This window comes from Monodon monoceros, unplaced genomic scaffold, assembly GCF_005190385.1.
Source record: "Monodon monoceros isolate NGI ecotype Baffin Bay Population unplaced genomic scaffold, NGI_Narwhal_1 Super_Scaffold_12, whole genome shotgun sequence".
Taxonomy (NCBI): Eukaryota; Metazoa; Chordata; class Mammalia; order Artiodactyla; family Monodontidae; genus Monodon; species Monodon monoceros.
Window position 1 is genome coordinate 71,385,276 of NW_021703768.1, and position 27,225 is coordinate 71,412,500.

Here is a 27,225-nt window from a genome sequence, read left to right on the forward strand (position 1 = left end):
CCTCTACCAAATTTTCTGGTCAGCAAGTATATCGAGGAAAGCAGTTTAACAAATTAATCTGCAGAACTTTTTTTTTTTTTTTGGTCACTGCCTCTAGATCAAGCCACACTGTAGCGTAGAAGCAAGAACATGGAGATACTTCTGATGAGGCCTGGAGATACCCTGGTGGGCTTTCTCTAGTTGCAGCGAGTGGGGGGCCACTCTTCATTGCGGTGCATGGGCTTCTCGTTGCAGTGGCTTCTCTTGTTGTGGAGCACAGGCTCTAGGCACGCGGGCTTCAGTACTTGTGGCACGTGGGCTCAGCAGTTGTGGCTTGCGGGCTTAGTTGCTCCACGGCCCGTGGGATCTTCCCAGACCAGGTCTCGAATCTGTGTCTCCTGCATTGGCAGGTGGATTCCTAACCACTGCGCCACCAGGGAAGCCCCCCGGTGGTCTCTTAACTCAGGCTGAATCTACATGAAGCCAGTGAATTAGCTATATAATGTGGTTGCCTTTCTTTTGTATTTGTTATTTAAACATAGTGCAAAAACCATCCTGGATAACATATATTTTAGTATATGTGAAGAGCATATAGATATTCCAATCCATGCTCTAAAGAGACTCACTCTTAAAGTATTGCTGTCCTCTAAAATGAGGCCAAAAGGTACCCCAATAACAAGTTGCAGAGCACATATTCCTCTCATACTTATTCAGTTAGATTTTTGTTGGGGGGTCATTTAAGGCAACCACAAAATTAGGCAAAGAAGAAAGAGGACTGTAGACAGAACAAGTGTTAGGAATTTTACGGTGACTTCAAAAGCCAGAAATCTTGGATGTTTGATTTTTAATTTGTTGAACATTTTATCACTTTGATTTAATGTGCCAATGCTTTGTATTATTTTCATTTAATAGTTTAGTGTGATTTCATAGTATAATTCTCTCAATACATCTATTATAAGTTCTCATTCCTAATACAGAATTAAGTCTTTGTCATTAGTGTGGCTGTACGCTTGGAGAGGGTCTCCTGATTCACTCACTATGTAGGAAAGGTTTTGTTTTCAGTCTATTGTCTGCTTACAGGAACTGTCCAGGCTCATTGATATCCTAGCAAAACACACCCTGTTGGCTCTTATTGCTTAAATATTCCCACTTCTAAAATTACCACTACACCACTGGGGGGTGAATGAATACACGATTACAATCTCAATTTGACAGTTTTAAAGGAAATGGCATAGGGATTTAATTAGACCCTTTCCATGTGCTTCATTGATTCTCAGATGGGTTTTCATTCTAGCATAAGCAGATGTGGGTTCTAATGTAGAACTTAGATTCTCTTGTACCTTATGGGTTATTCAAACCAGTAAAACAGCCAACAGTTAGTTGCCTGAATATGCAAAATCCAAAAGCAAACCAGTTTGGGAATGTCGAGAGGTAGTTTTCTTTCACTTCCTTTCCTTTATGAAATAGAGGATTGAAGTTATCAGGAAAATAATGATTTTTGTGCCTCCTGATATTTATGCTATATAATGAAGAAGGAAATGAGGCTACAGTGAAATATTTTCACTTGGGCAATAACAGAAACTTCTTGACATTATTAGAAAAGAAATATTATAATTATTTCTTTTTTTTTGAGCTAAACAAAATGCCCAACTGGAGAAAGATATGAAAGCCATTGTTAAAATTAGTTACTGGAGATTTTAAGAGGGAAACTTATTATAACCCTTTGAAGATTTTCTTTGAAATGTATTTTTTTCTTAAAATGAGTATAATATGCATTCTCAGTTTAGAAATCCCAATGTTTCTCCCAACAGATGCATTGTTAAATTTTTTAAAAATTCAGTTTGGATAGAAATTTACAGTAGCAAGAAAATAATTGGAGTCAACCACAGATGTCTGAGAGGGCATGCCACCACCCATTGGCATGGCTGGATAGTAGAGAGTGCCATCACAGACTCCATGGCGTATCAGTTGAGAAATACATGTCGGTAACTGTCTAGTTTCCTATTTCATCAGGCACATCACACCAGGACCCTCGTAGAGGCAGGGCTGTGACTCCTTTGTGTAGTCTTGAACCTATTTTCACCGAGCCTTCCGGTCCTCATTCTTCCAGCCTCTGACCTTATGTTTAGTCTTCCTCATGTGGACCCCATTATCATTTGGTCTGCCTTTTCAAATCATTCCTCTTGCCTCAACTTTTCTTCTCCATTTCCTTTGGCCTCACTGTGTTAGGTAACCCTGGGTCCTGTCAAGCTCTAGGCTACTCCCAACCATGGATAATTCCTCACCCATGGTGCCCCACAGAGTTTGTCTATTAGTTTTATTCCCTGAGGGGAACCTAATGAGAAAGTGATGTCATTTATTTTCATATAGAAAGTGTCATGTCATATTGTGCTGAGGTGGAAGACACAGAGAGGAGAGAGAAAATTATCAGGCAGAAATGATATATACCTACTAGCAAGTTGTGTATGTAGATATATGTTATATTTATTTAAATGTTTACAGCAGTTAATGCTTAAACTTTTCTCTCTGTTTTTATTATTTATTTATTTATTTATTTAAGTCTCTATTGAATTTGTTACAATATTGCTTCTGTTTTATGTCTTGGTTTTTTGGCCACAAGCCATGTGGGATCTTAGCTCCCCAACCAGAGATCGAACCAGCACCTCCTGCATTGGAAGGTGAACTCTTAACCACTGGACAGCCAGGGAAGTCCGTTCTTTCTCTTTTTTAATTTCACTGGCATGCATGCAGTAATTGAGTTTTATAGAAAAAGTTTAAAATGATAATACTTATAGTAAGATCTCCAAATTTTAACTATTTGCTTCTTAATCTATCCATTAGAGCTTATGGTGTGCTTTCTGAACCATTAAAGAAATTTTGTCTCTTTGTATTCTGTTTTCTAAAAAGTTGGACAACAATTAACAATTAAAAATGAACCTCTTGATTATAACTTGTGATCTGTGTTACATTTATTACCTTTAGATTAAATATATACATGTAAGGATGGGATAAAGTATATATGAATGAATATATGAAATGAATATGTGAAACATTTCATTTGTTATCTGGAAGTCCTGTTTTTCTTTTTTTACGAGTATTGGTTTTTATCACATCAAAAAAGTTGACATGCAGGTCAGAGTTGTTTCCCGGTAGAAAGTGGGAAGCCATGTATTAAAAGCCACAAAACTGGCTGCTCCTGCCAGGTGTCTCTGAAAAGGGGCTGCTTCATGAGAACTCGTTTAAGTTAAAACAACCCTTCACGTATCAAAGAAATGTGTCAAAATAACCTCAAACAATTAAAATATAATATGTATTTATAATTCCAGGCCCTCAGAAGCAATCATGGTAGTTAAGAACAAAGTTTTGAGTCATTATGCTAGAGGCCAACTCAACACATCTCTAGTGAGATGAAATTCGGAAACTGGCATTACAGCCCTGAGTTAACTGCAGAATCTCTTCCATGCACCAGACTGACGGGCGAGCATCCTCCGTGTGGCTGGGGGGGGCCAGGCGAGCGTCCTGGGAGGCGGCAGCTGGGCGTCCTGGCTCCTACCGTGGGGCCTGGCCCTGCCACCCCCGCCCCCGCTACCCCCCCCGCCCCCGCTACCCCCCCCACGCCCCCCAGCCCACCCGGCTGTCCACCCCGCCTGCGCCCTGCAAGGCCAGCGTCTGGTCGCCTGACCGGCACTGTAAAACAAATCAACACGATTCTGTTTAAATGTAAGTTTCTTCAAGAGCCTGATATCTCAGTTACAAATAATTGAAGCTCCTTTTTAAAAAGAAAATAACTCCCTTGTAATCAACTACTTTATGTGAGGAAAGAAGGCGCCGTCACAGCAACTCGTGGCCGTCCAGGGCCCGCGGAGGGCGGCCGCGTCTAGCTGGCGAACGTCTTGCCCGTGTCCTCCTTTCCCTTGTATGTCTTCTTGCCGTGCGTGACCAGGATGTACCGGTATTCGATCATGTGCTCTATCTGCCTCTTCATCGTGATACAGAAGAGCATGACGAAGTGCATCACCAGGATGGGCCAGAACACCGGGACGTTGAATGCCTCAATGAAGGTGCAGACCATGGCCACCAGGATGTCCTTGGTCACCGTGTGCCAGGATTTAAACTCTGGGAGCCTTCAAATGGAGGACTGGAACTCCTCATTCTGTTTGGTTGGTAACGAGGGGCCATCGTCTGAATCTTCCATTAAGGAAGGATCCACTTTTGGAGAAAGGAAAGCTATAAGGAGATTTAGATGGTGGATTCCCAAGGCATAGGTCACGATGTACCAACCTGGCAGCAGGTAAACTCGGATCATGTAGATGAAGCTCAGGCCCAGCGTCACCACCCATCGCACAACCGTGTATGGAGTAGACTTGTCCAGCCAGGCCCGATAGACCTGTCTGAGACTTGTGAAAAATCTGTACACCACGGAAGGTTTCCCACGGACGGAATCTCCCACACTGTCACCTTCGCCAGCAGGCGGTCCACTGCCACCAAGCGCGGTCTCCCGAGGGCCGTGGGAAGGAGGACGCAGGTGGCGGCCACATGGGCGCTTCGCTCGGTCCGGGAAGAGGCAGCCGAACACCTGGAAGTTCTGTTTTTCTTTTTTAATAAATTTTATTTATTTATTTTTGGCTGTGTTGGGTTTTCATTGCTGGGTGCGGGCTTTCTCTAGTTGCGACGAGCAGGAGCTACTCTCCGTTGTGGTGCACGGGCTTCTCACTGTGGTGGCCTCTCCTGTTGCAGAGCACAGGCTCTAGGCACGTGGGCTTCAGTAGTTGTGGCACGCAGGCTCAGTAGTTGTGGCGCACGGGCTTAGTTGCTCCGCGGCATGTGGGATCTTCCTGGACTAGGGCTCGAACCCGTGTCTCCCGCATTGGCAGGCGGATTCTTAACCACTGTGCCACCAAGGAAGCCCCTGTTTTTCTTAATCCTTGATATATCTTATATATTGAGTAGTTCTAAGGTAGAAATTGCTGACATTATGTATTCTACTGTTTTAAACTATTTTTCCTAGAAAATATTTTATTAAAACATATATGTTATGTCCTATCGTGAGGTTTTGAAACTTATGCATTCATGTGTAGGTATGTTCTACCTTTGTTTGATGGCATCTACTTGAAATAGGTAGAAGGTATGATTCTATTTATATAGCAGTGGTCTTTGCAACTAATGTTACACATAAGGAGGCATTAGGATATGTCATTGGGATAAGCCACTCTGACTTGTCACTTGTAAGGTGTGCCCTCCAAGTATCACAGTTTAGGAAAAAAAAAAGAAGTAACAAAGGCCAAACAGTACAGTAGCACATTCATATTATAAAGCAAGGATAACAATCACAGCTACAGAATATTTTACAATATAAAAGGCTTTTTTTTCTTTACATCCATCAAGTGAGGTGGGTCACACAACTATTAATTGTCATCAATATAAGTGAGAAGTTGAGGTACAAATATAGTGATTTGTCCAAGACCATTTGATCAGTAGTTAAATTCTGCAGAGCCTTGAACCTGGCTCTTTGACTCTTAGATGATGGACCATAGGTAATCTAAGAAGATGCAGAAAATGACATTAGAATCATCCAGGAGGCCTTCAGGCCTTTGGATCCTTGAATGACTCACTTGAATTAACTTAAAAGAATGTGCCGGTCCTCCTCCTTTTCCCTCCCCTGTGAGCTTGTGTATTCTGGTCCTACCTCTCCCTCCCCTCCTGTGCCACCTCATATAGACAGAACCACGAACGGGGAGGAACTTGATGAAGTCTCCAGGAGCAGGGCTTGACTCCATGGCTAGGCCTCCCTGCAAATGCTTTGCAGAACCTAGAAGCCTTAGCCAAATCTAGGGGATTAACCCAAAGATATTGCAAATGAAATCTCTGAAACCCGCATTCTGGCTCTAGGTTTGCCCGCCCTGGTCTCCACTGGGCAACCACTGACCAGGACATTTTAAACCAACTTTTGTGACTATCCACCTCTGGCATTTGATGCTCTCTGAACTAACTGTTTGGAAACTGAGGGAAGGAACCACCCCTGGACTTCATGGAATATTCTGCCTGTGGTATTTGGGCAGAAACAGGGTTGATAATTTTCCTGCATCATGAAAAGTCCTCTCTGAAATAATCATAGAACTATTTTATCACGAGTTTGTAACTGCTAAGCTCTGAAAAGGCCAACATGGAATTTTAGGCCACCTTTATCTTCTTCTGCCAAATTTCTCACCCTGCTGGAAGATGCCTGAAATTCCAATTTATTTCTTCAGTTTAAGATTTTGTTTCCCGTTCACACGCAAACAGAAAGATAGCAAGTTCAAATGCTATTCATCACAACTTAGTCTTAATAGGTCTCTTCTCCGCGGCATGTGGGATCCTCCCGGACTGGGGCACGAACCCGTGTCCCCTGCATCGGCAGGCGGACTCTCAACCACTGCGCCACCAGGGAAGCCCCACAGCTTAGTCTTAATAGGTCTCTTCTCCCTCCCTCCCTCCCTCCTTCCTTCCTTCCTTCCTTCCTCCTTTGTTTTCGTGTAGCTCACATTTATTGTACACATACTGTGTTCTAGATACAGTGCTGAATTAGCAATGTTTAAAGAAAAGTGCTAAAAATCCTGACACTTGTGGACTTGAATCCTTGCTTGCCACTTACAAAACTGTAGAGCCACGGAGAAGTAACTCAATCCTCAGGCACCTTTCACTTTCACATCTTAAAATGGCAATGTTAATACTAATGCCTACCAAACACAGTTGCTAAGAATATATAAGATAGCTTGTGAAACCTTTCCTAAAAAGTATATTTTGATAGCAAGAGAGGGGAGAACCCATGAGGGAGGACACTGGCCACTGAGAGGGACAAGGATAGGGAATTAGCCAGGCCTGAGGATAAATATCACCAATTTCATCATTTGCTTGAGAAATCTCTCATAGAAAGCTGTCTTTGGTTATTTCACCTTTGCATCTTTCCATTTCCTGGGCATAGTTCATGGTAAAGCTGTGTGGTGTCATGAAAAAGCAGTGAACAAGGAAATTTGTGTTCCGGTCCTGACCCTGCACCCATCAGCATGTGATAGGCCATGTTACTTTCCCAGATGTTATCTTCCTCCTCTATAAATTGAGGGAATAAAATGAAATGTATTGCACAGAGCTCTTCCAATTCTCAAAATGATGCATGATTCTAACTTATTAAAGACTTCCTCGACCACTTAAAATACTGTTTGAATGTAAGCATTCCCAGGTCCACTACAAAAATCCTATAGACGTTGTATCTCTGCATAGTGGCCAGAGAAGTACAGAGAACCACTTGAAATATTGTGGTAGAACTGAGCTGTGCTTTCTCAGAACTTCTCTGAGACCTGGGCTCAATTTGTAGGTTCTGGCAAAGCCTCCCAGAACCGCAGTATTTTATCATGTTTATGGAAGGAGATACCCTTCTCCACTGAAAAAAAGCATTACACTGGCAAAAAGAAGTACTGGGTTCTACCCATGGTTTTGGCACTAATTAATTAGGCAACCTTGAGCAAAGCAAATGACTCTGGACTTCATTTTTCTTGTTTGTGAAATGAGCTAAGTGTTCTAGATAATCTTTAAGTCTCCTTGTATTGACAAAATGCTCAATTACAGTCTCAGAACTACTTGATTGACTCATGAGTTAAGAAAAAATTTCAGATTGGAAGCCTCCCCTTAATGTGTCAAAACAGGTCAAACTATAACTTTTCAATGAAAAAAATTTCTTTTGCTAGCACCACTCTTAAACGTAATCATCTATCTTTCATGAAAACAATAATTGTCATTTTGTAGGTAGGGTGTTAAGGTCTCTAGTGTGCTTTGAATTACTTGGAAACCACACACACACAAACACACACACACACACACACACACACACACAGTGCACTTATAAATAACAAGTAAATTCTCTCCCCCACAAGGATACCAAATTTAGGCTGGAGAAGCATTCCACATGCTTTTAAACATAGATCTAGTGTCTAATAGCAAAGATCCCTACCACAGTACAGAATTTTTCCTTTTCTGTTTTTCTCATTTGCTGAGGTTTTACATATCAGGGCAAATATTGGTCCTCTCATAAGGTTTTACTCTTCTTATTCTTGATCTTTTATCTATTTGTTGGAATACCTATTTTCTTGAGTTTAAAGAACCACTGATCATTAGACTCACCATTGATTAAATAATAAGTTTCCAAAAAAGGAAAAAAATCACAATATTAAAAGTGTACCTTGATTAAAAGTTGCTTCCTGATTTTGAAAACCATAGTTGTGAAAAATGGGTATCTTGAATCAAGGAAGTACAATCAGTCATTCAAGTAAGGAGTAGACATATTTGAACTATTATCCAGAAGCCCCTGACTTTTCTGGGAAGCCTTTTCTAGTGGATCTTCCCTTTGAACTCTGGATATCCTGGATACTAACAGGCAACACTTCATCATATGCAGTGTCTTGACATTTGTATCCCAAGCTTCTGTGATAAGTTCTTCTGATTAAATACAGTTGTATGATCCTACCCTCTGAAAACTACTGGTGGATATATTGAAACAATTGCTCAGTTTCTCATGTTACAGATCCCTAGATCTTGTTGCATCGTGCAAACAAATTTCTTTTCTCCCACAAGAAGTAAAAGCAGAGCTCCTAGAAACAGAGCCGGGTTGCAAAATTATTGAGAGGCAAAAAATAAATTAAGAAGAGTCATGATTTTGCCAATCAGGGCGGGCAGAAACTGCCAATCAGGGCGGGCAGAAACTTATTGATACCCTGTTGGAGAAAAATAAATGCTAATGGTTATAAGTATAAAATTAAACTTTGGACTCTATGTTATCTTAGGTAGAAGGACCAGACAGTGAAACCAAAGATACATTCTGCCATTAGGACCATATTGCAGATTTGAATTCACTGAAAAGTGCAAAATTGGCTTAATCTTATACTTGGTGGTGATTGTTCAAGTTGCTAACCAATAGCTCTATTTTTTAGCTAAAGCCAATAGCTAAATTGTCCCATGGATTCATGATACAAAAGGGAAGTTTTGTTATTCTGTTTTATTTAAATGATATGAAAATTATACTTACAAGCTACCTAGATATGTGAAAAAATTTCTGTAAAGAATTCTAGGTGTCAGTTTAACCTTCATGGGTTTCTAAAATGAACTATCAGCTATATAACAATTTTATACTTGTGGAAAATTTTATACTTGTGGAAAGAGAGGCATATCTCTGGGTAGTATTTATACAACATCTCCTGTTTCCTCACCTCTACTTTATTTCAAGTATCCAAATGTGATTATGGGTACTCTCCTTACCTCTTTTTGCAGCCTCTGTTCATTTCCTTTCTTTCCCCTGGGCCTCAAACTTTCCCTTGAGATTCAGCTACAAAGCGTTACCTTTTGACAGGGTCCCAGAGGTAAAGTCTGTTGCTCTCTGTTCAAGTTGATTCAACTCCACAGATATTCACTGGATTATCATTATGGCTGGAGTGTTTTAGTAGATGCCTTTTCTTTTTCCTATCCTCTTTAAATCCGACTGCTCTGGCTCCTATTTTGCTAGGGACTCATTAGAAGGCCACAATTTATCTTTCAGAACTAATCTTATGTGATAATGACTTTACTCATTACCCCTGCTAGATAACTTCTGCCTTTAAATGGTGGTTGCCAATGCCTTTAAAGTTAAGTCTTGAAGTCTTAGTCACCGGGATTAAGCAAGGCCAGTTGAAGGTGCTCAGTGCTTCTCAAATTATACCATGTAGAAATTTCTCTATTCACTCAATAGGAATGAAGAGGTAGATCAGGAGCTAAAGCTGGCTTTGCTTTTATTTTTAAATATAATAAAAATCAATAAGAATGTGCTTTTAAAATGAGCTTTTTTTCTATTAATAATTTTATCTTTTCTCTGGTCTTTTGAAATTATTATTTTTACCAAATGACCACAATAAACTTATCACAGATTTTCCTTTTTTTTTTTTTTATTCGGTACGCGGGCCTCTCACTGCTGTGGCCTCTCCCGTTGCGGAGCACAGGCTCCGGACGCGCAGGCTCAGTGGCCATGGCTCACGGGACCGGCCGCTCCGCGGCATGTGGGATCTTCCCGGACTGGGGCTCGAACCCACGTCCCCTGCATCGGCAGGCGGACTCTCAACCACTGCGCCACTAGGGAACCCCTTTACAAATTTTTCAAAAATCACCCTTGGCACAATCAAAAAGTGTCTGGAAATGTTCCAAATTAGGCTTACATTTGTATAACCATATTAATCTTCTCAAGCTGGAAACAATATATACAGAAACATTTTTCTATAAGTATTTACCAACATGCTGTGTTGAAAATCAGATAGGGTGAAATATTGGCATTTGATTGAATTGATCTAGTTAATATATGTACTATAAAAAGTATGTCAGTCCACTTGCAGGCGTTTAGTTGACACACAAATTTTAAAATTGAGAATGAGAGATTCATCAATAAGAACTGGAGAAGTATAAAATACTTCTCTTTTAAACAGTGTTGTCATTTAACTGATTGAAGATTTGTTTAAGGAGAAGAGTTTGAAGAATTCTCTTCCGTGCATGAAGTGAGCTGATTGTTTGTTTCAACTGCTACTCTTAAAAAAGACTAGCTAGATAACCCAACAGTTCTTTTCTAAATCATGAATTATTGTATAGATTTGTAAAGTCTAAAATAATACAACTGCTCTCAGAAATCCCAGTGTCTTGCTGTTTAGTGTTCAAACAACAAATGAGACAACGAGAGCTGATTTGTTTTTATTTATTTTCAAAAAGTACCTGGGGAAATCACTGACTTTGTTCATAGAATTGTTTACCTGTTTTTAAAATTAAATCTGAATTCCTATAGATGGATTTCTTCTCTGAACATAAATATTGCTTATAGCTTGCCCTTAAAAATGATATAAAATATTTTTATAGGCAAAGAAGCAAGTAAGCTGAAAGGAAACCCCAGAAAACTTATCAGAGCATTTTCCTTTCATTGTGAGAACTGAGTTTACCTTGCAATTGCCTCAGTAAATCCTTGAAGATTTTCCTAAATCAACATGGTTATGAGTTGTCTTGCTGAGAATAATAACACTTTTTAGTACCCTTATTTCTTTTAAGTCCCTTTACATTTTGTGAGAAATCTTAACTTCTTGGTAAAAGATATTTTCATTAGAATAAAAATGGGACTTTCAGATGCCTGTCATTTTCTAAAATGCTTTGAAGTTTGAATTTTTTATGTATATCAAGAGAGTAACTCTCTCTGAATAGAGTGTACTAATGATAAATTTAAGATTTCAAGAATCAACCTACATTACAGTTACAAAAACTATACCTGCTATTGACATCACAGTCTGCTTTTGTGCAAATTTCATTTGTGACAACTATTTATTATGCTTATCAAACGGCAGGAAAAAGCTCCAACACTGAAATTTTAAAACTAGAGACAGGCACTGAATATAGATGGGCATTGGACCAATCAGATAATGTGATAAGATAGTGCCAAGAGGTCAAAGCAGTTGTAGAAAATGAAAGGAAGTTAAAGTATTCATGGCTATTCAAAAGCTCATTTTTTAAGAGTGCTATATTTCTGTGGGAAGCTTGAGAAAAGGGCAAGGTAGGCAGAATTCCAAGATGGCCACCAAGATCCCCCTCCCTGTTTTGCGTTAATCCCTTCCAACTTGAGTAGGAAGGAGACTTGGGAAAAAGATGTATGTTACTCTGATGAGTATGTTACATTATAGGGCAGAAGGGATTATGCAGATGTAGTTAAGGTCACTAATTATTGCACTTTGACCTAATCAAGAGGGAGATAGATAATCCTGGATGAACCTGACCTACTCAGGTGAGCTTCTAAAGGAGGTAAGAGAGATTTGAAGAATTAGATTCTCCTGCTAAGCTTGAAGAAGTAAGCTTTCTATGTGGTGAGAGGGTCTGTGGAGGAGGCTACAGGGCCAGGATGCGAGGGTAGCCGCTAGAAACCGAGAATAGTCCCTAAAAGCCAGCAAGAAAATAGGGTTGTTGGTCATACAACCACAGGAAAACAAATTATACCATCAGTCAGTGAGTTTGGAAGAGGACTCTAGAGTCACAGATGTGATTATAGCGCCTGCCAACACCTCGAGTTTTGCCAGGTGACACCTGAGCACAGGACCCAGCCAACTCCAGTTCAGCCTCCTGAGTTAGGAGAACAGCGAGGTAATGAATTTGTATTGTTTTAGGCTACTAAATTTGTGGTAATCTTTCATGTAACACTAGAAAACGAATATAGTTAAGAATGAAGCTTTTAAGCTTCACTTTAAAATTTAGAAGAGCTCTCAGCATGGCAATGGTGGGCCAGAGTTGAGAATCTCACTGAGATGGGATGTAAGCCTTCCAGTTGGCCAGTCCTGTCTCTCCTGACGTCCACCTTACACTGAGATGGAGTATCACCTGCAATCATTGCTCTACTGTTATTCTCACAGAATGTTACAAATGTTATTCTTAAACTTTTCTTTTTTTTTTCTGAACTCATTTCTCTATCAAAGTGGAAAATGAAAGATGGAGCTCCGAGGGCTCCTTGTTTCTCAAGCCCTATCTGCTCTCTTCATTTTTGAACTTGTTGGCATTTGCGATTGTGACCCCTGGAGATTAAAGCAATAATTGATTGAAAGCGCCTTGTATAACCCAGACCAGATGCTTAGCAAATGTTAGTTTCCTTCCATCCAGGCTTTCTGCTAGTTGTTTTGAAACGTTTGGACACAGAATAAAGTGACTGTAATACTCCTGGTGATTGTAAGTGGACTACCACAACAAAATGTTGGAATCAAGCAGGAAAGACTAAGGTTAGATTTCAAGTAAGGTCGAGAATATAAAGAGGGAAGACAGTATGATAACCATGTAGGTGACCCCAATTTTTCCTTTCCATCTCTACTAAAATCAATGAAATTTCTCCCCAGAGCCAGGAAGGGGAGAATATCATCCCCTGTTGCAGTGTTCGCTTTCAGTTGCCTATATATTCCTGGCCTCTGGGTGAGGTTAACTGTGCAAAGGAAAGTCACACTTTCAGAACAGTTAGGTATTTTTTCCTCGCTAAACTACACTGAAGACACTAATTCCATTTTTTCCCTGGCTATAGATGGGTGAATTAGCAAGAAACCACCCCTGCATTGTCTTCTAGTCTTCAAATGAAGCCTAATTAAAGAAATATATAGTTTTTATTGAGCTGCAAGAAAAAGGGACATGGGGCACAATTAAGTTTGCATCAATAATTAAAGCCATAAAATTATTAATGTAGCAAATATTACACATTAGTAAGAAATATATTTTGTCACCAACTGCTGCATGAAATCCCTCTTTCATAATCTATAATCCAAAAGGAGAAATAGAGAAGGAATATACAAAAAACATTAGGCTTCAGCATCAAGTTTATTGCCTCTGCAAGGAATATGTTTGCCATATTTGAGCACTACCATTTCTAAGATTCAATTGTTCTGAATCGATTTTTAAAAAGTGAGAAAAAGATATAATTGTGATAATAATAGCTTGTATGTAACATGAAGTTTTATTAGGGTAATGGAAATATTTATCAATCTTCCCAATATTTTCCTCTTATAAAGACTACAAGTTCAATATGCAGAGAGGGAAGGGTCTTCTTCTTGCCTTTGCTCCGTGTCTCTTGTCCGGCTGAACTTGAATCTTTCTGCTCCCACCCTCTTTGGAGAGAGAGGGTTGGTGTCAAAGCCAGCTTTCTGATGCATGGATCACCTATTGAGAAAACTCTTTTAGTCATTAAATGTCCACTGGAGAGCGTTAAGGAATGAGTTTGTATCTCCTCCCCACCCCCAGGCATCCCATCCTGTACTTCTTCTAGGAAAGCCCTATCATCTGATTCCGCAATCAGCTGTTTCCCTGCATGTATCCCATAGGCTTACGTATCATAGGCGCCATACCTCTTTAAGGAGTAAATGAATGAGGTAGCATGGAGTTGTTTTGTTCAAATCAAGATTAAGATTGCATGATTTATAAGCATCTCCATCAGGTTCCATTAGTAAATATAATTTTCAAAAAGTTAGTTAATACCTACTATGAACAAGTTGTTGGTGATACAAGGTGAAGGAGGTTAAGTTTTCTCTCTTATAATCCAAGAGGGAAAAGATAATGCGTGAGTAGACTGTACAGACTGCCACTAACAAAATGAAATGGGGGTTTCAAAAGTGGAAAATGAAAATATGTAGTTAATTTGAAGACTTAGGAAAGCTTCATGGAGAAAGTGACCATTAGGATGTGTGGTAATGAATGGAAGAGATTTAAAAAGGGCGAAAAATTCTGGGTAGCCGAGTGATTAGATGTGCAAAGAAAGAGCATGAGCAAACAGAGGGAAAGTTCAGCACATGTTTGGGGATAGCTTGTGTTTCAACTTGGCTGAAGCAGTTCCCAAGCAAGACTTGAGAAATGAGGCTTTCAGAGGTGGATTAGAGCTCTGTTGAGGTGGGCTTTGAGTGATAGCCCTGGGAGGTTAATGATCAAGCTCTGTGTATCATCACTCTATACAGAATGTTCTATGTTTTCACAGTTGGCACTATGTTCATTTAGTTTTGTGCCCTGTTTAAGTGAATTGCAGTCTCATTGGTGACTAGTTCTTCTTGATTGGGTTCTCTGGTTCCGATTTCTTTTGTGTCTTTCATGGTTCTTTGCTTATGGTAAACGGTAAGTACCAATGCAGTATCCACTGATTTTTTTTTTGTTTGATTACTGAATTGTTTGGCTGATCAACTCCAAGGTAGCAATGTTTTAGAAACCATCTTGATTTTCTCAAGAGCATTGGGGAGTCAGTATGACCATTTTACATTGGATCAAAACAAGGTGCAGAGGTTAAGATATTTGCTTACTTTCTTCCAATGAGACCAGAACCCACATATGCTTGTTTCAGATCCTGGGCTCTTTCCTTTGTACCACATTGTTGTAATTTCTAGAACATGGAAGCTTTAACACTTTATAAGATGTTAAAGGAAGGAAAAAAGATGCATTTCTGGGATAAGAGAGAAGTCAAAGAGTAGTCCTCTTCCTACACTGAACCAAATTTCACTTGGAGCCAAGTGCTCAGTGGGACCCAGTTAATCTTTCTCACAAATTTTAATTTTGCCTACAATTTTTATGTCTCATTTCATCCAGGATTTGCAGGCAAAAATATATTAGAAGTCTTTTTATTCAAGCAATACTGGGCCATCATAATAACAGCTATTATTTACCAAGCACTTACTGTATGCTAGTCACTGTATAGCTGCTTTACACATATTACATTTATTCCTATTGGAATTCTGTGAGCCCATTTTACAGAGGAGTGATTGAACTAACTTCCAAATCTAGCTCTGCCTTCAGATTCTGAGGTCTTTCCTCCTGTTTCTAAAACTACTGGTTTCTAACCAGGAATATGCTTAGTGGGTCTATTCTGCTATTTCTTTCTGAATACATGATTCAGGTCAAGCTCTAGCCCTAGGCAAGAAGTCTTCTCCAAAAGTGGTTCCATTTGTTGCCTGATTCTAGTCTAACTACTTAGAAGCTATTAAGAGACAACAATGTAAGGTATGTTTTTTTATCTTGAAGGGACTTATACTTCAGGTAAATCAATCAAATACAAAAACAGAGGGATGACAAGTCAATGGTACATATAAATCAAAAACTATGCATTCTAGAAGGCTGGTAGAGGGAGAAAGGAGATGAGGGTAGAGTTCAGCCCTGAAAATTGGGTAAAATGTGAATAGAAAGAAGAAATGTATACTTGGTGGGGGTGATAGAAAGCACCATGAGAAAAGGTGCTGGCTTTTGAATGTGTTTGTTTATTAAAATGCTTCCCATTCATCTCTGAATTCTTTCTTGGTTCTTCCTAATGACCTACCACAAAACTATTTTTGAGCCACTTCACATGGCCATGGTATGGAAAATTGTATAGTCAGAGTAAGACTTAGAAGCATTTAAATGCACTTTAACGTCAGAAATCAAGCAAAGCACGAATAAGCCTAAAGGTAAAAGTGATAGGTACGGGCAATGCAAGGAAGGACTTTCTCCAGATAGTCATTATAACCTAAAACGCTAACCTCCATCTGGTTTGGACTACTAATTTAATATGTGGGTGGAGGTGTGAAATTTAAAATCTTTTGAAGAGAGTAGGGCAGTATTTAACCTCAAGAGAGTGTGATTTCTGTTGCATAATTTGAAAAAAAAAATGTGGTAACAAATGTGATAACACCACAAACACATACATCACCTCTGATTCGAATGTTGCTTGATGATATTATCATGGATTTTTTTTCTGCCCTGATACAGATATCTAATGCTAAATCACCTGCGATAAACCTGCTATGAAAGTGTTGAATTGCTTCAAAAATTTTCGCTTCTATCAGGTGGTTTTCTCTAAGGCAGCGGAGCATCCAGAGACATTAGACTCACCAATCCTTAAAGACCCCACCCTGCCCCCTTTTCTTAGCTGCTTGTATATTGTGCCTCTGAATCCTTTCTACTAATTTGTCTTACCTTATTTACTTCAGCATTTAAAACAATGCCAGCAGGGTTAGGATTTCAACTTATTGTTCATTCAGGGTTGAGAACCATTGATTTAGAGTCTTCGTATTCAAAAAGATGGATGTAGTGGGTTTTAGTCATAATATAAATATCATAATGGAAAAGCTCATCAGGTTGAACCAGGCTCAACCCTTTTAGGGAGAATGAGAGATGTCCCCAGTGGGATACCAATTCTGTGCTAAAAGGTAGAAGGCTTTCAGGAACTTGCCTAAAGACTTTTAAGAAATTAGAACTTGAGTCTTCTGTCTCCAAATCCTGTGTCCTTTCTACTAGGTTATTTAATATCTGTAATTGTGTATGATTTGCTCAAATATCACAGCCTTGGGAGAGGTTTTCTTTGACTGTTCAATCGAAAATAATCTTTCTCTAGCAAATTACCCTGTTTCATATTATTTTTTCATAATAATACACTATTTGAAACCATAGAAAGGAGTTCCATGGGAGCAGGGACCTTCGCCATCTTGTTCACTGCCACATCTCCAGCATCTAGAACAGCGATTTGTATACAGTTGTTGAATGAATGAATCAGTGAGAATTTTGCATTCCTACAAATGTGTCAATTTCATCATGTGCCCTATGTCTAGATAGAGGTGGAACAAGGACACTTTTAATAGGATAGGAGGTTTCTCAGAGCAGCAGCTGCATTTGAGGCAGAAAATCAATTTCTACACTGGATGACATTTTCAAAAGAGGTGTATCTGGTAGCATGGAATCTTCTATCTGACAGGGCTTATGTCAAAATACTAGGATGTCTAGATGAGTGGCCCACATTCTGTAGAGAGGGTGTGCCATTCAAAGATGCCCTGAACTGTGCATGCAGTTTAGCCCTTGTTCTAACAGACTTTCTGGCTGCACAAATAAGAGAGTGGCAGCGACTTTGTGAGTATACTTACGTTCAGCAAGAAAGTTTGCATGCAAATGCAAATATGCACAGACATTTTATAAGCTTTGTGAGGAACGAATATGGGATGCAGATTCCCCAAGTTAGCTAGTATTTGTAATATTTTTGGTAATAGGGTGGAGGGTACCTGTCTGATATGTTCTCAAATATTTAAAACACAGCCATTGTTTAAGACTTGAAATTCACAATAAGATGGAGACAATATCAGGAAAAGTGTAGACTATTTATCACAATTTATACAAAGCATGTTAAGTAAATGAACCCAACCAGTTGTCATGTACACACCACTGTGCTAAGGAATGCTTTTCCTCGTGGTATTTGTTAGTGAGGAAAATCATTACCAAAACGATTCAGCTAATTCATTCCCATGTTTGGAATTAAGCATTTTTAACAGTTATCTACTTCCCATTGTCTGCCTGGGACAAGCCTTGTCTTGTCAGTAAAGTACTTAGCTCTCTGCTGGCAGAATTGAGATAGGGTCATCAGAATCCTCTTGTAAACTCAGGAAGATAAAGACAGGGAAGCTGGCTCCTGCCCAGGAGTCAGGTTGGTGAGGGGTTGGAGGGGCTGGGAGCTGGGGGTCATGGAGGAGGCAGTGGGGAGAACAAAAGGGCAGATTTGTAGGCAGAATGAGGCAACTGCTTACTTTGTGCCATTCAGCATCCTAGGAAGTATTTGTATTTCTTTCATTCCGCTTCTTCCTCTCCCACTTCTCATGCAAACACACACACACACACACACACACACACACACACACACACACACTCCTTCTTTAGTAAGGAGACATGGCTTTTATTTTATAACTAGAGAAGAGACAATACTGCAGGTAGAAGAAAATTATTGATTAATGTTCTCATGCATTTGGAAATAACTTTTAATGGGTCTTTTCCTGAGCTGGAAAAAGAAGGTGGCTATAAATTTGGGGCTTCTACTATGTACCTGGTTTTATCTTAGAAGAATTAAATACACTTTCAAAATTTCATTTAATGTAAAAGTTAGATGAGACTTTGGTAGGAGGAAGATCTTAGGCTCTTTAAATTAGATAAGCAATAGGAAACCTTCCTAAATGGGAAGCCAGCTATTTTGCAGACAAGTGTGTCCACTTCAGAATTTTCCTTGGGGCTGGATTTTTTTAAAAAATGGGAACATAGGATTAAAAAGGGTATGGGTTTTTATCCTTGACTCCCAAGAAAGTTTACAGTTTAAAAACATTTTAAAAGCTAAAACTGATAAAAATAAGCTAAAGTAATGAGAAGGCCATCAATGAGTTGACTATTGCAATTATAAATTAATAGAGGTGGCTCCTTTTGACCTGCCCCAGATGTCATGTCAATTGATTAAATGTTCTGAGACAATGAAATGGAAAAAGACAACTTTATTATAATGCTTCAGGCAGGGAATATTTTTATTTTGCTATTAGGAGCACATCCACATGTCAGTGACCAATTCCATTTGGAAAAAAGACACTTTGGGGGATATGTATGATTAGAAAAAATCTCCAAGGTGAATCTTAGGTCTGAACTAACCACCTCTGTTATTTTTAGTTGACATTAGGAATCATAAAAGATAGGATTTTAAGCTTTATTTTGACTCAGGGCAGAAGAATTGTTGGTTCCATCTCTCCTAGGTATCATGGGCTGGCAAGGCCCTGCTGGGCTGGTAAACTCAGCAGACATTGCCAGGGGCATGGCCTGCATTGGGGTCTCTGCATGGCCTGCATTGGGGTCCCTGCACGTCTATGACAGGGACTACATTGGCAAAGGTGTCAAGGAACTAACAGATTTTCAGCTGCATTCTCCTGCTAGCCATTCAGAGTGAGCTGAGGATGCTATCTTTTTGTGGGTGATTTGGCAGCTATGGGTTTGACTTCTGAGACATCTGTTTGAGCCTCAGCTTCTCTGTAGTGATAGGGTGAATCTGAGAGGAAAAAAGATCATTTCCCTTTTTTTTTTACTAGAAAAATGTCTTGCTGTAAAAAAATAATAGAACCTGTCTTTATAACTTCTCAATAGGAGATGAGAAACCCTGGTTGAAACAGAGGTATATCTGATATTTGGGAATAGTTGATAAACTAAGATTGACCATGTGCCTGTAATTTGAGCAGCTATACAAAAACTGGTTGTCTGGCAGGCAGAACTAAATCCCTAATCATTTGAAAAATGGTCTGTTGAGTGGACCCACAGACACATAATCTCACATCTCCTAGCCTCTTAGGTCAGGAAGCTGTTACTTATGGGGGCCTAAACACCTTTGCAATGGGCCCTGGCTCTGTCCCTTCAAGAAACAGGCAGCAGTTCCTTTGTGTCCCCAGAGACCTTGATTAATGTAATATTTAGCACATCTGTTTCAGGTCAAACAATCATATTTCTCTGACCTTCTCCCCTGGATTTCTATTCTAGTCATTTCTTATTTTTACTGTTTTCGCTATCACCTTTTTTTATTGTAACATGTCCCTTTGAAAATGCGGAACATCTAAACGGAGCATAATGTTTAAAAATACTTATAATACTGGTCATAAGAAAGAAGTAGAGAAAGTCATGACTTTTGACTCTTCAGCTTTTTAAAATACACACTTATTCACTGTCAATTTTAGTGACCAAATTTATTGCTGATTCATACAACTTGAATGATTTATTCTCGCTTACATTAACAGGCTCTGGAAACCAAGAATATCATTCAGTTACAAATGCAATATGTCCCAGGCATTGTGTTCAACTCCAGAGTGAGAAAATGGTGGTCCTCACTGTCCTGGAGCTCATGGTCAATGAGGGGATGGAATGCTAATTAGGCAGTAGTGTTTGTTACAACCCAGCAGTATTTGTTTTTGTGGTAAGAGGAAGAATAGGATGGTAAGAAGGCATATAAAAGGGATACCAGTAGTCAGGGGAGCCTTCCTGGAGGAAGCGTTACGTAATTTGAGGACTTCAGGAACCCCTCTGTAGATCAATGGATAAATGAAATGTAGCTGATCTGATGGCAGTATATATACAGTCACCCAGTTCTGTCCACCCAGTGTGCTGTATTTTGCTATAACTTTAAAACAGAAACAGCAGTAAGACACCAAGTGGGAAGAGACAGTATGATTTCCTGGGTCTCACCTACTTTAAATTCTGTTCTTTAAGAAATTACATTTGGATATTAGCTTTTTTATCTTATTTGTAATTTTGAAAAGTATTACTCTTTCAAAACTCATTACAATAGCTGCATTGTTCTTTTAGGGAAAAAATCAGTTTCTTTTCAACAAATACTTAGGATGGTTAATAAACAATTTGCTATTTTTTTATTCTCATTTGTGCTAGTATGAAGAATCCTTAGGAGATCTTTGAAAAATTATTTTTATCTAGAGATAACAATGCAGAAGAGTAAATTGTTTGGCAAAGAATATGAAGCATATGGGCAGAGATACAAGAATTTACTGCATTTATAAGTCTCATTATGACTCTATAAAATGCAGCATCATTTGTCAGTAAATCAAAGCTTATAAAAGTAGCAATTGTGAATGCAGTTGGTTGTAGTATCAAGAGAATGAGGATTAGAAGTGTAGCTGAGATTCCTTTTATGATAAATTATCTAGCTCCTGGCTACCGTGTATGAGCTCTATTAACTGCCTATAAATTGTTCATCATAAAATCTAGTTCATTCTTGTTAATTAGGCCAAGGCTTTTATGAAGATTTTTCCTCTTCTCTCTGAAAGTCTAGGCTGACAGGAGAGTAGCTACACCAGAGTACTGAGGAAGAAAGGGACCCTCTGCTAAGTATAATGCTGTGTTCTTTAAAAACTAATAATTAAAAGAGAAATTCCTGAATTAAAATTACTTTGGCTTCTTACTAGTGAAAATGGAATCATTCTTTGTAGCCACAGAAGGTTAAATACAGCCAAAATAATTGCATCTTCCAAGTTTAAATTCTCTCAATCAATAATGCAAGAAAGGAAGGGTGTATGTATAACAAAGACTGGATATACCCATTACAAATGATTAATACCAAGCAAGTTCCAGGAAAACAAATAGACATAACAAATGTTTCTGGCATATCATTCCACGTCATTTTATTATGCATTTTTTCCCATGAAACTGAACTTTTATGCAAAATTATCTTGGAGGAAATCTTGTATTTGTTACTCATCTCCAATTTTTTTTCTGTTGTATTTTGCTTTTCATGGTGCTCACATAAGTGATCAACTGGCAGTGAATGTTATGTTTATATTATCTCATATTTTGCATTGCTAACTGGGTCCCTTGATACCATTTAAGGTGCATCCCTAATCAGTTCTCGCATTTCACACTTCCCTTGCAATCTCTGGATTTTATGAAGAGTAGACACGCCATGCCCCAGTTCTGGACGTCAAAGTGGTTGTGACTTCAGGAAGTCCCAATAGTCAGAGCCACAGTCTGAGTCAAGCCGTGTGATTGCTCCCCTGAGATGCAGTTAGCAAGCCTCTCTGACAGAGGCCAGAGGCAAGGAACAGTCAAAGACTAGAAAAGTCAAGTCTGTTTGCACACTCTCCTGTGCTTAACACCCATTATGGTGCAATTAAGAATGGTCAGAAGCACTATTATATTTGGAAACCCCAAATAACAGCCTAACTTGAGGGGAAATAGGAAAATCAGTTCAAAGCAAGGAAAAGTAGTTCTTAAATTTTTTTTTTTGTTTTAAATGGGATTTTTGCTTAAGCTACTTCTCATTTAACTTTGTAAATGCTAATTAGCTAACAGTGAAAGAAATTGTAGGACTGTTAGGTAAACTGTGTTTCATTTCTAAGATCTTATGGACACTTAGGGTTTGTCTCACGCCTTTGCACTTCACAGGACCCTACTTTCTATTTTTCCTGGTCCAGCTTCTGGGTAATATTTCTGGCTCCACAAGACTACAGTGCAGATAAGAGCTCATCTAAGTTCATTCTAAATTAGATGGTTAGGAAGACAATGTAGTTCCTTGCACTGAGTAATAGTAGGGGCTCTGCAGGGGGCTTACTTGGATGGACTGTGGTTTGAATCAGTTATAACACTACGGCTATAGTAATGCCCTAGAGGTCTTACCAATGAATACCTTGGGGGCAATAAATTGCAACAGGCTTAAACATAATTATAGAGAGACTTCTTAAGCTTTGGCTAGTTCAGTTTTAATTGAAAGAAATTATTTTTCCCTTGAAAGACTAAAAAGAAAAGCCTTTAGAACATGATATTTATTTCAACAAATTGTTGTAAAGAATCTCTTATTTAAAAACAAACAAAAAACTGTTCACTTTTTATTATCATCATCACCATCATTATTTTTATTATAATCAAATATTGAATTATAATGCATTGACAGTGGTCCCAGTTTTCCCCAAATAATTGGGCTCTTTTCTGAACCTCTTTTCAAGCTTTGAATAGGTAAATAGAAATGAATAAATATCAGATTTGGGTGTAGAAATCTTACTCTTATGGACTGAATGTTTGTGTCCCTCCACCAACCCCGCAAATTCATATGTTGAAGTCCTAACCCACAATGCAATGGTAGTAGGAGGTATTATTAGGGGTTTTTGGGGGGTGATTTGGTTGAGATGAAGTCATGAGGGTGGAGCCCCTGTGATGGGATTAGTGTCCTTATAACAGGAGGAAGAGACATTAGAGCTTCCTGTCTCCACCATGTGAGGATACAGCAAGATGGTCGACTTCTGCAAGCCAGGAAGAAGACCTTTGCCAAGAGTTTAATCTGTGGGCACCTTGATCTTGGACTTCCTAACCTCCAGAACTGTGAAAAATAAATGTCTTTGTTTAACCCACCCAGTCTATGGTATTTTTTTGTTATAGCAGCCTGAGCTGACTAATACTCCTAGCTTATGGCAAAATTTCTCCCAGCCACAAGGACCAATATGTAGCAATGGTGAAAGCATGCAAAGAAGTGCCTGGGCAGATAGGGGTAGAGGAATCATGGTGAAGGCACAAATAGATTTTAGGAAATCATCCCCCAAATAGCCCATACCACTTAGGCTTTTTTTTTTTTTTTTTTTTGATGAGAACTAGTCAGATGGTTCCACCTAAATGCAAGGGGGCTGGGAAATGGAGTTTCTGGCAGCATAGGCACTTTCCAGTAACAACTCTACACTCTGGAGAGGAGCACGTGTCCTTGGCGGACAGCTGATGGTCTGCGACACCACATTTTGTATGTTACTTTAAGCTTAGAAGATGCTTTTTACAGCTATTTACTCTTTGAATTTTAAGACCACTTTAGTTACAAGCAAAGTTTTTTAATGCCTGCACATTCGATCAGTTCAGTTGACTGGCCAATTAACTGAGTGAAGTCAATCCACTTCGTTGTCTGACTGAATTTCCGATTGTTTGGCTGAATGGAATGGTTACTTTGGCATAAAGTTTGTGCAGTAGTCCTATATAGATATAATCACACTGCAGCTGGTGTAAAATTTGTCTTTGTCACTACATTTATTTTTCTAGACACTGTCACCTTCCCTAATTTCCTTTCCCAGGTTCTTTTTAGAATGCTCCATTGTCCTAGCTTATTCAGAAGAGTGCTTCTTTCAGAGCTTAGCTGAGAGTATACAGACCAAGTTTGTCTCAGTATTTTCAACACAATCTAGTTTATACGTTTTATTTTTGCTGTCAATACCCGATGGGGTCAATCCTACAGACCTCTTGTTTTTGAAAAAATAAAGTCTCTTGTAGTACTGTGTTGATGGTCAGACTATTAGTTATATTGAAAAGATATCTTAAAAACCAGAGCACCTTACTGCAGATTTTTAAGGGAAATTTTTTATTTTATCTCTACTTTACTTCTTAGGCTTTCAATCTGTATTTTTCTATCTTTGATTTTAGGGTGTTATCTCAGGCTTACATTAATGCCTAGCAATATACTTTTATAAAGCCAGCCTCAACGTGGCAAAAGTCTCTACAGTTGGAGAAATTTGGAGTCAAACACTTAACATCGATTATACACTTATATTTAAAATGCAGGAATTCAATAAAATGATCCATTGACAAATTGTGAGTGCCTTTTCTAAGCCCTATGAAGGCTGCACATAGAAATGAGTGATTGCCTCCAAGGAACTTACACTCTGGGACTTAATCACAGCACCTGGTACAGAAGAATTTGGTGGAGAGGACGGGGCATGCGGAAAAAAATGTTAACTAGTAACCAAAGATAGCCCACAATAAAAGCCTAATGAGTATTGTGAGAGATCAGTTCTCTGGATGATCAGCAGAGAGAGGGAATCATCATGGTCTAGAGCAACTGGGAAGAGAACACAGCGTGAGCCTTTAGGATGGATGTAAAGGGAGGATGTTGTTCAGATAAACTGAGAAGTGAGGCAGCCGTCTCAAAAAGGGATACGTGTAAACGAAATTGCAGCCCCTGGAATCCGTACAATGTTTTTAAGTAACAGCGAATAGATTTTTCTACAGGGAACTGAGGGTTAGTGAATGAAAATAGCAGCTTAAATGTTGGAAAGATAGGTTGCTATCAGATTGTGGAGAGCTCTAAATGTCAGTTTGATAAGTGTGGCCTTTATTTTATATTCAGTTGGGAACCATTGGAGATTTGGGGATGATCTATTTATTGACAGCAACCTGGAGCCTAAATTTGTCCCTAGCTTCAGATTTATCTCCCAAGCCCGGATTTCGAAAGTTATTACAATTTAAAGCACAGTGATGTTGGTCACTCCCTGGACTCCACCTCCTGTTTCACCTCCAACACACAGAGTGAAGAAGAAATAAGCTGCCACAGGGACACTGCTTTCTCTACTTTATCAAGACAGAGTGATGTACATTCATTCACTTTTTCTTTTGAGGCATCTGTCTAAGAAGAAGCTGTGTCCTATTACAAAATTGAGTCTGAGAGGTGTGAGGAGTATACCTGTATCTCTCCTTTGAACTTTGGAGGAGATTGTTTACTGTTAACATAAAAATAAGACTCCTCACAAGTCATTAGCTTTTAAGCAGAATGACCTACACGTTGTGAGGTACTCTGCCTCTTGGACAAATATAGAAAGAATTGATTGTGGCATAGCCCTTGACTACAGAGCATCAATGAATAACCACCTGCATAGCTTTTTATACTTCTGAGTTTTGTATGTAATGGTTTGCAGTTGCGACCATGTGGCAAATGCAACAAGTTGACCATACTAGTACCGAGTTTATCTACACCATCTGCTGTCGTATTGACATCTGCTTCCTTCAACATAGCACCCTCCTTTTTCTTAGATATGTTCTGTTATTTCTTCTTTTCCTTCTTTATTTCAAGTCATATTCACTGATATCTGTACCATTTCATGATATCAAGAAAGGAGGCTTTCAGTGAGGGAGTAGAGGAAGACAGGGACAGACAAGTGGTCAAAGGGCTCAGTAGGAAAAAAGTCATAATTCCTGGGCCCTGAAAACCATGTAAAAAGGTGAGAAAGTATCTGGAGGAAGCATGAGAGAGAAGTGAGGGTTTAATTTGGGATTAACAAAAGCACCAGAAATAGCTGAGAGGAGACAGGAGAATAAGGACCATGGGTGTATGGGGTGATGGCAGAGCATCTCACAGAGATTAAGGTGGAATTAATCTGTTCATTGGAAAGATACTTCAAATTTTTGACAACACATTCCAACAGCAGTAACTCCAAGTAGCCTTCTGAAATCAGGGATCAACAGGTGAAGGCTTCCTTTAACTTTATTTTTAAAATACAGTCAAGATTAACTTGTACAAGCCACTTTTTTTTTTTGGTGTTTTAGTTTATTTCCAATACACCGTTCCACTTCATTTTTTCACTTATCCTCACAACGTAGCTGTGACTTAGCTTAGCATCATCAGGCAAATCTCCTGGCTCCCAACTCTTAGCTAATTCCGTTAGAAAATACTGACTTTAATTGTGTATAGAAGGTGAAAATTTTTTCTATTAAACAGTCACCAGATTTTTAGAACAAAAGCTAAATTTCAGGAAGCGCTTGGAATTCCAAAGAATAGAAAGGTATAGAAAAGAGCAAGTGTGTATTCAGTCTGAATCAACAGAATTCACCTGGGCATTATTTGAGTTTTTGGCCCCTGAAGCCATGGGTCAATGGTACAAAAATAGACACTCACCTCTGACAAAGAAAAGCATGGATGCTGGCATGGGAGGACATAGCTCCTTTTCTTTCAATCCCAGATCAAATTTAAACCTGCGATTTTGGAGCTTACTCATCAGAGGAGAAATATCATGAGCTATTTGCTCTCTCTGCTGTAACACAGCTCTGGCAAGCCTGGAAGTTATGTTGAGATCGTCAAATCTATAGTCAAGGACCATCTTTGTGAATCATGAAACCATATGCCACTGGTTGTCTGAATCGAAGAAAAAAAAAAACAAAAAACCCAACAACAAAAACAAAAAACCCAGCTCTACACCAAGGAAATCAGTAATGTGATCAAACAGTGCCAGGGCCCTTTGACCATCTTACACCTTCTCAAGCTATACATTAAAAAAAAAAAAAAAAAAAAAAATCTTTGCTACTGCCTGAACCATGTAAAATACCAGAACTCCTGTAGTGTTAACAAGGAATAAAGATCTTGCACCAGATGGTGCCTCTTGTCTCCATCTATCTCTAGCCCAAACAATCTGCCAGAGTTTTGAAGAAAAATGCAATGTGATCATGTTGCAAAGTATATGAAGAAACAGTATGAAAAGTAATCTGGCTCAAGCAATGGAACCCAGAAGGAAGGGGATTATTATGACTCTTTGAGCCTAGGAATCAGGGTACTGCTAGCTCCGCATTTTAGTCCATAATACAAATGGTATGCCCAGGCACAGCTGGAGGGTGAGCATCGCACCTGAGATATCTCTGTATCTCTGCAACATATTGATATCAGTC

At 39.1% G+C, this 27,225-nt stretch overlaps 1 protein-coding gene across 1 annotated transcript; it reads right to left on the reverse strand.

The window, feature by feature from the left end:
* Positions 1–3,856: 3,856 nt before the first annotated feature.
* On the reverse strand, positions 3,857–26,663 carry LOC114892095 (protein RER1-like). Its single transcript, XM_029216802.1, is given in 2 exon segments — positions 3,857–4,572; positions 26,462–26,663. Coding segments are annotated over 2 exon segments (918 nt in total).
* Between the last annotated feature and the right edge of the window lie 562 nt (positions 26,664–27,225).